The following is a 15,050-nucleotide window of genomic DNA, read 5'->3' as shown; positions in this document are numbered from 1 at the left end:
ATTTACAACACCACTATCACAAATATGCTTCCAGACACCACCAAAGGGACACTATGGGCCTGACAGAGTGTGCTTAAACACACAGGATGGTTTGTGAAACCCACTCAAGCAACGCCATTATGGGAGAGCTTTTGACTGGCAAGCATTGGCATGGGTCATCAGTTAATGGGATGGGATTGCATAGGCATATCATATCCAGGTTCCTTTCTTCACATTAATCGGTCATGTCCAGTGATACAAAGCTTTGGACCAGGGTGGAAGGGACACTGACAGCTGTAATGGGATTGCCATTGGGGCTTACCCTTAAGAGGGCTCTACGGGGTTTGCTAGATGAGGAGGGTGGCGTGCACTGTGGCAGAATGTTGGCTGGAATGGCTTTTATCCTCGCTAAATAGGACACAGCCTGCAAATGGGACTCCGCCACCCCACAATCCCTGAGTGAATGGAAAACTGGAAAATATCCTTTTCCCATTATGGAGCAGTAGGTGTGCAGGGCCAAAGGCCGCCATTCCAAGCATGACAGAAAATGGAGACCAGAACCTAGTTGGACAAACCTTGTCATAAGGGCCAAGTCATTTAACATCACTTAATACACATATGCGTTCCCTGTCACACTCGTTCAGACTATATGCTCTAAGCAACATACAGGCCGCCAGGAGAGGGAATAGGCAATGGCCTGATAATCAACGTCTCTTCTGTTTTTTCTATTATGTCTTGCTTGGTCTTTCCTGATATTTTGTTTGTATATTGGCTGTTGGCACTGCATCACAAATATCACATTAATGTATGAAAATTCATAACATTTTGTAAAAACTATAATCAAGACTTCAATATAATTCAAAAAGCAGAAGGACTCCCCCACGTTTATTACACATTCTTGTTTTGCGCAACAGCAAGGTGCTGTGATATTCTGTTTGCAGCAAAAGCAATAGCAGTGTCCCACATGCAGCAGGCCGACAGAAGCCAGAACACAAAGCCCACAAGCAGAGAACAAGGAACAAACAGCCAAACAAACGAAGACAGTCTCTTACACGTCTGCCTTTGTTAACAGGTGTTGAAGTTGGGGAACGCTTCAAAAAAGACAAAAAGGGAAGAAAGCAGTTACACAAAATACAGACAACACCTCGACAGTGTCACTGAAAGCACACTAGGGTAGTTGGGGCAGGAAATCATTGCACAACAAACATTTTTATATTTCATATCCTTATAATGGCTAATCATGGCTGAAGTGTATGAGCTAAAAACAGAAACTCAGTTAATATAGTTCCTAATAAAAAGTGGTGCTGAAACAGGCACCGTTTTAGTTGTGCACCCTTTTAACACTAGTGCATCGGTCTAAATAATTCAGTCAATGGAGTGTTAAATGTTACGTTTACCCTAGGAATACTTTGTACGCCCACCGATAAAAATGTACAATTTTATGACAGGTGCCACCTACGACTAATTCTTATTGCTAATATACCCAGTGCTTGTTTCCTGCACAGTTTTGTTGCATTGACAATTCATGTGTAAGAGTATAGTGTGATTGAGTATGGATGGTGGGTGTACCACTTTAGATACTTAAAAAATTACGTCAGGTGTTGACCATTCCTAGACTAAAATGCAGAAAGTCTTTCTGCTCCTAAATCCTCATAAAACGAAGCACTTCTCATATCCAACTCCCTAACAGAAAATGTGACTCTTCGTTTCTGAACTCCTCTATTCTATATCCTCAGCTAAATCCCTAGTGTTCACTCTAGAGTCCGCTCTTAAACTTATCTCACACATCAACAAAGTTGTAAAACAGATAATTTTTATATTCGCACCCTAAAGAGAATCCGCAAGCTATTTCCTTGGAACATTGAAGAATAGACAGGCGTTCAGTTGCTAGTCATATCCAGACTGAAGATGCCTACCACACTGGAGCATCTCTATGTTCCACTAAAAATCTCAAGTCCATCCTTTCTTCAGTGGCAAGAGTAATTAACTTAGCGAGAAAATATGACCACACCACCCCACCCCATTATTCAGAGACCTACTTTGTCTCTACTACTGCAGTAGGAACCATTTTAAAGCATGTTAAATAATCAACAATATCACCCAGTATTAGTCCCGCCTTACCTAGATAATCGTCTGAATCTCCTATTTCATAAGAGGACTGAGAAGCAATCCTTCTCTAGGGCGGCCACCTCAGCATGGAACTCTCGGCACCTAACCTATTAAAGTTAACCTCACTCACCACCTTCAGGAAGCATCTCAGGACCCATCTTTTAAGGCAATTCGTTTGCTAACCTTTGTGACATAAATCACCTTATGGTTCCTCCTGAAATCTCCCTATCTTTTCTACTGCTCTAGACAATTTTATTCTCACCAATAAATCCTTCCTAATGTTTGTAATACCGCAGGACACTGGTGCAATGTACCAAAGGTAGCTGAGAATTAGTCGGCTCTCCTGGGACTAGGGAAGTTAACAGACAGGACAAATAAATTGTACGATGCATACAGAGCATATGACGTTCATTTATCAGTCCAATTTAGTTTCTTTTTATGGCTACACTGGTTTTAAACATAAAAGACAACTGAGGTTATCATCCTATTTAATGCCTTTATATTGGTGCCTTTGAAATTCAAGTTATGATCAATACATTTGCATCAACAAATAGACCCATGCACAGGAAAACAGAGGTAAGCGTTGGGGAGTTTCATAGTTCAGACAGACACGGAACTGAAAGTACAACAATACACAAAGCATAACATACTGTGCACACATGTAGCGTCAATTCAAAATATCAGATTCAGTCCACGTTTATTTTAATCAAGAAAAATATATTTTTCACTTGACCATAAAGAGGATAATTATGGTGCCACCGACGGTGCATTTGGAGTGCTACTCAGGAAAATCCATCCGGAGATCTCCACCTCCTAAGCAAGCATAGTTTTAAGAAAGTTTATTGAGGTTGCTATGACCTTGATCCTCTGCTATGTTATGAACTCAGGCCTCAACTAACTGTTCTCTCAATGACAGTCCAGCTGTTGTTGCTACTCAGGTTTCTCAATGACTTTGGTGGTGAATTCTTTGCGTTGATGATCTTTGACAGTCTTCCTCATCATACCCACGTGGTCTGAGAATCACTACACCCTGAGGCCTTTTCAAGCAATGGATGCAGCTAATAAGGGATGATGAATTTGGCAATAGGTTTCTTTTTGGTCTTCTATTGAATCAGTCGACACAAGTGAAGTGAGGCACTGCATGCCTCTCAAATAGTGCAACATCTCAAAACTGTTAGCATAAACAGCTCACAAAGGAAGCCCTAAAGTACAGAGGCGATCAAACAAGATTTCTCACAATAACACAAAGCTGTACAGGTAGCTAAGCACTTCAAACTTGAAATATGTATGTACGTGTATTGTCTTTCAATTAAATGCTACCTTGAAGTTAAAGGCTGCTTCCGGCATGAGATGCATCAGAGCTTGAACTGCTCTTTAGGGCCTAGCAAAAAAGAGTTGTTTTCAGCTACCCATCGCTAGCTAATGTGTAGGACGTCAGAATATTCTGAAGCATGGAAAAATTGAGAATCATTCCCGTAATAACAATATTTACATGGGGAGCAATAGCTTCGTCAGTATGAAAACATATTTTTTATGCTTTTATTTTGAAGTGGAATTAATGGAGAAAACAAATCTTTGCTTTCTAGCCATTAATTACGTCTGAAATGTACAGATAATGCATCTGTGCTGTCCTAAACAACGCAAAAGGTACTGGAAGTTACTTAATAATTAAATAGAGGGAAGAGGCAATAAGAGGATCAGAGTTCTCTCTCAAGATAAAAAAGGCAAAAATCTTTAGAAGATGAGAGAATGCGGTGAAAAAGAACAACAAAGAAGGGAAATGAAAACAGACAGAACATGTTTTAAGAAGTGTGAAGGAAACAGGGCAGTACAGGAGGAGCAAATCAAAGTTATAAAGGAGATGCTAATGAAAAAGTAAACATTGAGAAGTAAAACATTTGAAGTATTACAGGTTCAAAACGATAAATCCGAATTGATTAGATGTATTCCATACATTGCAATTTAACTACCTATGAAAGAGTAGGTATAAGAAAACGAGTTACTTACCTGTAACTTAAATTATCCAGTATTGGTATCTTTCATAGATTCACATGCTTAGAATCATCCCCGCAGACGAGGTGGGAGTCTCGCGGTACGATAAAATATACACATAATAGTCATAAAAAGCATTGCACAATAGGCTACTATTGACAGTAAAGTCACTACATTAGCCTATCTTAGTCCTTTTGTAAACCCTCTTAGAACCCTCCACAGAGAGGCAAACCCTCAGATTTTCGTAGCACAAGCGACAGTTAGTATGTAATAGCAATAAGATAAGCCTCTGCGGGGAGGAGGGTGGATCGCATGTGAATCTATGAAAGATACCAATACTGGATAACTGAAGTTACAGGTAAGTAAATCGTTTTCATATCCAGTATTGGGGTATCTTTCATAGATTCACATGCTTAGAAGCAGAATAGTTATCAGTAAAAAAATGCTTAGTTGGATAGTGGATGGTGGGTATCATAAGAAAAACAATAAATACCTTGAAATACCAATACAGCCATGCAATACAATATTTTAACCCTAATAATGGAAAGCATTATATCCAAATGTATAAATATATATATATATATATATATATATATATATATATATATATATATATATATATATATATAAAAACGAAAGTATGTCTGTCTGTCTGTCCTTTATACATTACTACACCATTCATCCGATCGGAATGAAACTTTGGGAAGTTGTTGAGTACACTCCTGCGAAGGTTTCTTGCAACAAAAAAAAAATGTGTTAAATATTGGCCCCCCCGGCTCCCCAGGGCCCTCATAATCTTTCCAATACTGAACGTTTACAGTTTCCGGTGCGACTTGCTTTTGCAATGACCATCAACAAAGCACAAGGACAATCGCTGCAAGTGTGTGGACTAGATTTGGAGAATCCGTGCTTCTCACATGGACATCTGTATATGGCCAGCTCACGCGTCGGAAAACCTTCTGATTAAAATTTCGAATACTGAAATAGACAGCGAATTTGCGAGCATCGTCGACAGTTATAACCCCCAGACAGAAATCGATTGGTCAATCTACATCAGAAGCACGGAAGAAAAAGGCATTACGAGCTTCAGAAACAGACGAGCAACGGGAAGCAAGATTAGAAGCGGTTCGAATACAAACTGCTCAAGCCTGTAATTCTCAAACGAACGAGCAATGAGAATCAAGATTGGAAGCCGATTGAGTACGCACTGCTCAAGCCCGTTCTTCTCAAACGAACAAGCAACGAGAATCAAGATTGGAAACAGATCAATAACGCACTGCTCAAGCCCGCTCGAATGAAACAGGAGAGCAACGAGAATCAAGATTGGAAAACTATCAATTACGCACTGCTCAAGCCCGCTCGAATGAAATAGGAGAGCAACCAGAATCAAGATTGGAAGCCAATCGAGGACGCAGTGCTCAAGCCACACTTAGAAATGTTTTCCATATTAAAATGAATAAGTTTCAATAACAATGACAATGTAAATTGAATGTTATCATAACAAGTTTCCTTGAATTACCTTTCTTCTGAAATCGCAGCAACGCGCGACGGGTAAGCTAGTGTATGTATATATATATATATATATATATATATATATATATATATATATATATATAGATATATGAAGCACAGTATGAAAACAGAAAGACAATACAACATGTATATGTTAACATGCAATGGTATAATCACCTCCTTACAGAGGCTTACCTTATTTAAAAAGGTTTCGCAACACTGCTTGACCCACAGCTGATTCAGCTTCTGTCGTCAGATTGAGACAGTAATGCTGTGTAAAAGTGTGCGCATTTGTCCAGGTTGCAACACTGCAAATCTTCTCCGAAGGTACTCCGGCAAAAAGAGCAGTAGATGAGGATACTGCCCTTGTGGAGGGTAGCCTTGGGTTTCATAAATAAAGGATGTCCAGCTTTAGTATGGCAGAATTGGATAGTTGATGCAATCCGCCTTGCAATAGTGGATTTCGTAACAGCTGTTCCTGGCTTTTGACCACCATAAGAAATAAACAATTGATCTGATTTTCTGATGGACACAGTATGTGAAATATAGAATTTCAGACACCTTTTAACATCCAAGGTATGCAAAGTCTTTTCAGCAGAGGAAGACTGATTGGGAAAGAAAGAACGCAATATAACAGGCTCATTAAGATGGAATGTAGAGGGATCTTTCAGAATAAACGTTGGATTAGTTCTGAGGATAACATAATCATTGGTGAATTTCAAATAAGGTTGTTTGATAGTAAACACCTGAATTTCACTGACTCTCCGAGCAGAGGTGAATGCCACTAAAAGTGCAGTTTTCCAGGAGAGGTACTTGAGGTCAGCTTTGTGAACAGGCTCATATGTATGCTTCATGAACTGTTGTAACACCAGATTAAGCCTCCATTCTGGAAGAGGAGCTCTAAAGAGCCCCTTTAGAAATTGTTTGATCAAGCGATTAGAGCAAAGGGATGCAGCTCCTGCAGAAAGTCTGAAGGTCAAGATGGCCGCTAAATGTAGCTTTACAAATACAAACATTAGATCAGACTTAGTTAATGAAAGAAAATAATGCAGCACATTATCTGGAGAACATCTAAAAGGATGTATATCCTTGTCACTGCACCAAGAAAATAATTGTTTCCATTTCAAAGCATAAGTCTTTAGAGTAGAAGGAGCTCTTGCCCTTGCAAGAATATCTCTACAATCCTGAGGTAAATCTATCTCCTTGAATTCTGTGAATCCAGAAACCATGCATGAAGATGCAATTGGACTGGACAAGGATGAAGAATCTGGCCCTTGCTCATTGACAACAGGGTTGGAACTGCAGGAAGGCGGTATGGTCTGCGTATGGACAGTAGGAGAAGCTCAGTGCACCAATGCTGACGCGTCCATCGCGGAGCAATGAGAATCATGGAGCATGGTTGCATTTTGAGCTTGCGCAAAAATCTTGGGAGCAATGGAAAGGAGGGAAATGCGTAAGCAAAGATTCCTGTCCATCTCATCGCGATCCCCCAAGAGCTCTTCTCCGGTTCCCAACTGGCAAAGAATGGGCACTTCCGATTGTTTTTGGAGGCAAAGAGATCTAGATTTGGTCTGCCCCACATTCGAAATATGTGTTCCACCACTGATTGATCCAACTCCCATTCATGACAGGACTTCGAATTCCTGCTCAGAGTGTCCACCAGAGTGTTGTGAATTCCCAGAAAATGTTCCACCTACATCATGATGTTGTGAGAAAGCAGCCATTCTCAAATGATTTAAGCTTCTTGAGACAGAATGTGTGAAAGGGTACCTCCTTGCTTGTTTAAGTAATGCACGCAAGTGGTGTTGTCGGTTTCTGATGAGAACTGTTGACCCTTGAAGCCTTGGGAGAAAAGACTGCAAATCCAGGGAAATGGCTCGAAGCTCTGAGAAATAGATCGATCTTAAAGGTGTTCGCCCCACCCTTCTAGGGAGGCATCTGTAGTCAGGATAAACTCTGGCACAGAAGGAAGAAAAGTAAGCCCAATTGAGACATTCTTGGAGCGCAGCCACCAAAACAGCGTTTCCTGCATAATTGGAGTTATTTTCCCTAGGTCGTCGAACGACCACGAGATCTGCAGCCATTGACTGTCTAGCTCCTCCTTGATCAGCCTCATTCTTAGATGGGTGTGAGGTACCAACAGTATTGCTGAGGATAGTATTCCCAGGAATGAATTGATGATCCTCACAGAAGCGAACCGTCTTCTTTGGAGGTCTGATGCCAGAGAAATCAGCGTGCTTGCCTTTCTGCTGACAAGAATGCCTTGTCCTGGATAGTATCCAACACTGCCCCTAGAAATTGAATCCTTTGAGAAGGACAAAGAACTGATTTTTGAATGTTGAGGGACAGTCCCAGGGTTTGAAATAGTTGAAGGCATGTGGACGTTGCTCGAGAGGCCTGCCGAAAAGTAGGAGCCTTTATTAGCCAGTCGTCCAGATAAGGAAAAAGTTGTATGCCTTGAAGTCTGAGATGAGCTGCCACCGGGGCCAGGAATTTCGTAAAGACTCTCAGGGCTGAATGTAGACCGAAGGGGAGGACTTTGAATTGAAAATGAGCCCCTGCCACAGTGAAACGAAGGAATTTCCGATGTTTGGGGTGAATGGGGATGTGGAAGTATGCATCCTTGATATACAATGTTGTCATGAAATCTGCATGGTCTAGAAGCTGAAGGATTTCTTGAAGCATGACCATGCGAAAGGATTTCTTTTGAAGATATTTGTTCAGCTTTCTTAAATCCAGTCTCAATTACCCTGACTTTTTCTTTATTAGAAAAAAGTGGGAATAAAACCATTTTCCCACCTGAGAGCGATGCACTCTTTCTATCGCTCCTTTCAGAGAAGAGCAAGATGGAGTAGTTTCTTACCTCTAACTCCAGTTCTGTAGTAGGGGTATCTCTGTTATAGTCATAATCTGTGAATAGTCCCGCCCATGTGCGTGGACCCCGGAGCAATCAAAATAGTCTCTTAAGTTGTCTTCTTCTGCAGCCCTGCATAGACACTTAAGAGAAAATCAAAGACAAATAATGGAGCCTTACAATAACCAAGCTACATTGGCCAGCACTTCATCCTGAAGTGAAAAAGGATAGCCAAATAATATATAAATGTAAACATTTTACAGAGTTTCACACCTAGAGAATCTCCCCTTCACAAAAATTCTTTGACATGATAGAGAGGAAGGGTTGGACAGACAAGCCTCATAGGCTGCCATTATGTGTCTAGAAAAAGGATACCGTGCCTTTAAGGAACACTCCAGAGACCCTCAGTATCCCATGATGCACAACCCCAGGCAAGTTGCACAAGTTACTACTTGTGTAACGATATATCTGTAAGAGACATTAGTTAGTGATAGATTCCTTACCTTAGAATATCCCCAGGCATCAGACTGGATCCGGAAATTTTTGCGTAGCAATACCCCTGCGCGCTGGTAGGCGTCGTCTGCGGCTCCGCGTCCGTCGTCGGCGTCGTGAGCGCCGGGATGACGTCATCGGAGTATATAGACGGCGCCCATGCGCGCTGACGTCAGTTCTGATAACACAGCTTTTCCGCGCCAGATACGCAGAGCCATGATAGAACTAACACTGGTGCCATGAAACTAGGGCCCTGAAAGGGGATGACCTTAACCCTAAATATCGGTTCGCAGAACGGGGAGGATGGGAGGGCGGTAAGGAATCTATCACTAACTAATGTCTCTTACAGATATATCGTTACACAAGTAGTAACTTGTGCATCTGAAAGAGACACGTTAGTGATAGATTCCTTACCTTAGAATAGATACCCCAGCAATACCAACCCCGGTGGTGGGTCTGCGAACCAATATCACACCAGAAAGTCCTGGAGGACGGAACGGCCAAAGAAGCCATCCCTCCGGACTTGACTGTCCAGGCAGTAGTGTCTCGCGAACGTGTGCAGCGAGGCCCACGTGGCTGCCTGACAGATGTCCTGCAGGGGGACACCGCGGCCCAGGGCAGTTGTCGTTGCCGTGGCCCGAGTGGAGTGAGCCCGCAATCCAGCCGGGGGCTCCTTCCTCGCCATGGAGTAGCATGCTTGGATGCACAAGATGATCCACCTGGAGATGGTCCTCTTGTGTACAGCCTTTCCCTTCTTCGCGCCCACGTAACCAACGAAGAGTTGGTCATCCACCCGGAATTGGCGAGTGCGGTCTAGGTAGTAGGAGAGCGCACGTTTTGGATCCAGACGGTGGAGCCTCTCCTCCTCTTTCGAGGGATGCGGAGGCGGAAAGAAGGTGGGCAAGGTGATGGACTGCCCGATGTGGAAGGCCGTGACAACCTTGGGCAGAAAGGAAGGCCGTGTACGCAACACCACCTTATCAGGATGAACAGACAGGAAAGGTGGAGAAGAAGAAAGAGCCTGGAGCTCACTCACCCTCCTGGCAGAGGTGATGGCAACCAGGAAGGCCGTCTTCAGAGTAAGGAGACGAAGAGGGCAGTTATGAAGTGGCTCAAAGGGAGCACACATCAGATAGGTGAGAACAAGATTCAAGTCCCACTGGGGCATCACGAAGGGAACAGGAGGGAACATGTGCGTGATGCCCTTCAGAAATCTACTCACTATAGGGGACTTGAATAAGGAAGGCTGATCTGGTAGCCTCAAGAAGGCTGAAAGAGCAGAAAGGCACCCTTTAAGAGTGCCCAGAGCAGAGCCCTGCTGGGCAAGGGAAAGAAGAAAGAGCAGCACTTCCGAAAGGGGTGCAGAGAGGGGATCCACAGCCTTTGCTGCGCACCATGCCACAAATCTATTCCACCGGCAGGCGTATACCGACTTCGTGGAGGGACGCCTGGCTGCCAGAATGATGTCACAGACTTCGGGAGGCAAGTCAAATGGCCTCAACTGCCGCCGCTCAATCTCCAAGCTTGTAGGTGGAGACTGGACAGGTTCGGGTGCAGGACCGTCCCCTGCTGCTGCGACAGAAGGTCCTCCCGAAGAGGCAGACGAATCGGGGGATCGACTGACATGCTGAGTAGCTCGGGATACCAGTATCTTCGTGCCCAGTCCGGAGCCACAAGGACGACCTGGGCCCGGTCGCGCCTGATCTTCTTCAGCACTCTGGGCAGAAGTGGTATAGGCGGAAAGGCGTACAACAGGCCGCAGCTCCACTCGCGACGAAAAGCGTCTCCGAGCGAGTGCCGCCTTGGAAACTCCAACGCGCAGAACTGCTGACATTGCGCGTTCTCTTCTGTGGCGAATAGATCTAACCAAGGCTCTCCCCGCTGTCGAAAGAGACCTTGCGCCACGTCCGAGTTCAGACGCCATTCGTGATCCATCATGCACCGGCGGCTGAGTTCGTCCGCCCTGGCATTCAGAGAGCCTGCCAGGTGTTGAACCACCAGGGTCACGCCCTGATGTTCCAGCCACTGCCAGAGGCGCAGAGCCTCCTGGCAAAGGGTCCACGACCCCACACCGCCCTGTTTGTTGCAGTACCACATGGCGGTGGTGTTGTCGGTGAACACTTGCACCACGCTCCCCCTGACAGAGGGGAGGAATGCCTTCAGTGCAAGACGAATCGCCCGCAGCTCCAGAAGGTTGATGTGGAGCCGGGACTCCGCCGGAGACCAGAGGCCTCTGATCTCCGCCTCTCCCATGTGGCCTCCCCAGCCCTGGAGGGACGCGTCCGTCACAACTACGTGCTCCGGCTGGGGTAGAGAGAGGGGTCTGCCACTGACCCAGTCGCGGTCCGTGAGCCACCACTGCAGTTGCTTCGCAGTGCCCTCCGAGATCAGGACATGATCGGACAGGTTGCCCTGATGCTGGGCCCACTGAAACTTCAGGTCCCACTGCAGAGCCCGCATCCGCCACCTGGCGTGACGCACCAGAAGGATGCAGGAGGCCATCAGTCCCAGAAGCCGCAGCGTCAACCTGACCGAGACCCGGGATAACGGCCTGAAGACAGGAATCAGAGCCTGAATATCCCGAACCCGCTGCTCGGGTGGGTAAACCCGAAACTGCGCCGAGTCGAGAACCGCTCCGATAAAAAGGAGCTTCTGAGAGGGACACAGGTGTGACTTCGGCACATTGATGGAAAACCCCAGCAAGTGCAGGAGGTCGGCCGTAGTCTGGAGGTGGGTGACGACTGTCTGGGGCGAGCCCGCCTTCAACAACCAGTCGTCGAGGTAGGGGAAGACTGACACCCCTTGCCTGCGCAGATGGGCTGCGACCACCGCCATCACCTTCGTGAACACCCGTGGGGCGCTGGTAAGGCCGAAGGGGAGCACGGTAAACTGAAAGTGCTCCAGGCCTACCGTGAACCGCAGGTAACGCCGGTGGGCCGGCAGGACGGGGATGTGGAAATAGGCGTCCTGCAAGTCCAACGCTACCATCCAGTCTCCTGGGTCCAGGGCAGCCAGGACCTGAGCCAAAGTGAGCATCTTGAACTTCTCCGTCCGGAGGAAGCCGTTGACGTTCCGCAGATCCAAGATAGGGCGTAGGCCCCCTTTGCCCTTCTTGGGTACCAGAAAGTAGTGGGAGTAACAGCCACGTCCTACTTCTGGCCCAGGAACGCGCTCGATGGCCCTCTTGGCCAAGAGGGCCGAAACCTCCTCTTGCAGAAGTTGCAAGTGATCCCCCGACACACGGTGGTATTGAGGTGGCATGGATGGAGGGGAAGACTCGAAGGGGAGGGAGAAACCCCTTCGGACAATTTGCAGCACCCACCTGTCCGAAGTGACTGTATGCCAGTGGGAGAGGTGATGGCGAACCCTGCCTCCCACAGGCGTCACATGGGCCTGAAAACTCGGACTAGGAAGGTTTTGAGGCGGGGGCTGCTGAGGGAGGTGTGGACTGGCCTCGCCGCTGGCCCCGACCACCGCCACGGCGGTTCCCACGGCCGCCACCGCGTTGCTGAACATTCTGCGGCGCGTGGCTGACGGTCCGTGGTGGGGCGCCCCTTCCGTGGCCACGAAAGGAGCGAAAGGCACCCGATTGCTGGCGTGGGGCCGTAAGGCCCAAGGACTTGGCCGTGGCCCTGGAGTCCTTGAAACGTTCCAGCGCATGGTCTGCCTTGTCGCCGAAGAGGCGACGGCCATCAAACGGCATGTCCAGGAGGGTGGCCTGGACATCGGCCGAGAAGTTGGCGGACCTCAACCAGGCGTGGCGTCGAACCGCCACCGTCGTTGCCATCGCCCTGCCCAGTGAGTCCGTGGTATCCAGCCCACACCGGATGGAAAAGCGTGCCGCATCTCGGCCGTCCGCAAGGGTTTGGCTGAGTTTAGCCCTGACCTCCTCAGGGCATTGTGGCAGCACCTCCGCAACCGTGTCCCACAGAGTGTGGGTGTAGCGGCCCAAGAGACAGTTGGTGTTCACTGACCGGAGCCCTAGGCTCACAGACGAGAAGACCTTCTTCCCGAACTGCTCATATCTCTTGGATTCCCTGTCGGGCGGGGCCGACGGGAATGCGGTCTGGGAGTTGGAGGCCTGGATGACCAGGCTCTCGGGGGTGGGGTGGGTGGACAAAAAGCAAGGGTCGCCCGGTGCCGGGCGGTAGCGTCTGGCCACGTTCCTATCCACAGGGGGGCCTGTGGCGGGCTTGGACCAAGTGCCCAGAAGAACGTCACACAAGGCCTCGTTGAACGGCAGGAGGGGCTCCGCGGAGCCGGACTGCGGTTTGAGGACCTCAGTGAGGAGATTAGTCCTCACGGCCGCGACGGGGAGCTCAAGGTTTAGGGCCTTAGCTGCCTTCGTCAACACTACACTGTAAGCAGAACCCGCCTCCGAAGCCACAGTCGGGGGCGACGTAAATCCAGTGTCTGGCGAGGTGTCAATACCACTGGCCTCCCCAAGCTCATATGTCCAGTCCTGATGAGACTGGCAATCACGTGCCAGAGGGTCCTCGGACCCCTCCCATTGCTCCTCGTCACCCGGCTCCTGGAGACCAGGATGAACAGCCAGGGCCTCCTCGTGGAGATAGAACTCTCCGAAGGCCGACGGAATCGGCGCCCAGCGGCGCCCCTCCGACACCTGAGTAGGACCGTAGGAAGCATTGGGGTCGGCAACCACTTCGGCTGCCGGGGACGACACCTGAAGGGACGTCGCCGGCGAGGTCGTAGGGTCGACCGGCGAGGTCCCGGATCCGGAGCCGGATCCAGCGAGGTCGCGCGGCGCCGGGACCGAAGTCGCCAGCGGCGCCGAAGCACCCGACGTCGTCGGGGCCGAAGCGCCCGACCCGGAAGGACCTCCAGACGGAGCCGATCGGCCCGAAGGCGCCACGGGAACCGACTGAGGAGGGAGGGCCCTCATGGCCATGAGGTACCTCTCGACCTCCTCCTGCGACGCGCCGTGCCCAGGGACCCGAAGGTGTGGGGCAGGCGGCGACGCTTGCGACTCCCGCGGAGCCGCGTGGGCGGTGTCGCCCGAATCCCCGGCCGCATCGTGCGAGCGACGGGGCGGGTCGGAGGATCGATGGTGTCGCTCCGACCTCTCATGCCTCTTACCTGAGGACTTGGAACCAGACGATCGGTGTCCACTCCCGGAACGTCGATGACTCCGACCTCGCGACCTGTCCCTCGACCTCCCGTGGGACCGGGACCGGGACCTGGAGCGGCGCGGGGCCGACTGCCTCAGCTCGAGACGCTTGCGGGACCGCTCCCGCCTACGCTTCGACGTCAGGGCCCGGCAGTCGGAGCAGGTTCGATCGTCGTGGTCGAGGCCTAAGCACTTCAGGCACCGGCGATGGGGGTCCGTGACCGACATGAGTCGGCCGCACTTCGAGCAAGGCTTGAACCCGGGCATCCCTGGCACCGATAGTCGAGAATCGACTAACTAGAGGATCAAAAAGATCAAAAAAGTTTTCAGTCAAAAAGTGACTGGGGGTAGAGCTTCTTCCGGATCTGCGCTAGCTGGCGCGGAAAAAAGAAGAACTGACGTCAGCGCGCATGGGCGCCGTCTATATACTCCGATGACGTCATCCCGGCGCTCACGACGCCGACGACGGACGCGGAGCCGCAGACGACGCCTACCAGCGCGCAGGGGTATTGCTACGCAAAAATTTCCGGATCCAGTCTGACGCCTGGGGATATTCTAAGGTAAGGAATCTATCACTAACGTGTCTCTTTCAGATACTTTCAGTTCTTTTTGAAGGTGTATAGCATTCAGGTAATCATTGTTTCTTCCACTGGGGAGGCGGGCGGGTCGCTTATAACTATAACAGAGATACCCCTACTACAGAACTGGAGTTACAGGTAAGAAACTACTCCTGTAGTAGGGCATCTCTGTGTATAGTCAAAATATGTGAATAGAATGGCAAGCCCATCCCAAAACCAATCTAGAGGTGGAAGAAAACAAAAGACTGAGCAAATAATTTCCTCCGCGAAGCCTGCCCAACTTGCGCATCTGTCCTGGCATCAGAATCCAGGCAGTAATGCTTCGCAAATGTGTGGACAGACTTCCAAGTAGCCGCATTACAGATGTCTGCAATGGGGATGTTACGTAGCAAAGCTGTAGTAGCTG

At 48.5% G+C, this 15,050-nt stretch overlaps 1 protein-coding gene across 2 annotated transcripts in view; it reads right to left on the bottom strand.

Moving 5' to 3' along the window:
• The window catches only part of CDC42BPA (CDC42 binding protein kinase alpha), a 1,012,118-nt gene that overhangs the window by 173,651 nt on the left and 823,417 nt on the right, over window positions 1–15,050 (bottom strand). Inside the window, exon 22 of one of the 2 annotated variants that reach the window (XM_086927989.1) lies at window positions 1,032–1,070. The exons of the other annotated variant lie outside the window; for it this stretch is intronic. Within the exon in view, the coding sequence (XP_086784115.1) occupies window positions 1,032–1,070 (39 nt within the window). The remainder of the gene's footprint in view (window positions 1–1,031; window positions 1,071–15,050) is intronic. 2 annotated transcript variants of the gene reach the window in all.

This window comes from Lissotriton vulgaris, chromosome 6 (genome assembly GCF_964263255.1).
Source record: "Lissotriton vulgaris chromosome 6, aLisVul1.2, whole genome shotgun sequence".
NCBI lineage: Eukaryota > Metazoa > Chordata > Amphibia > Caudata > Salamandridae > Lissotriton > Lissotriton vulgaris.
The sequence above is the reverse complement of the archived record's forward strand: the minus strand, read 5'-3'. Positions and strand labels throughout refer to the sequence as shown.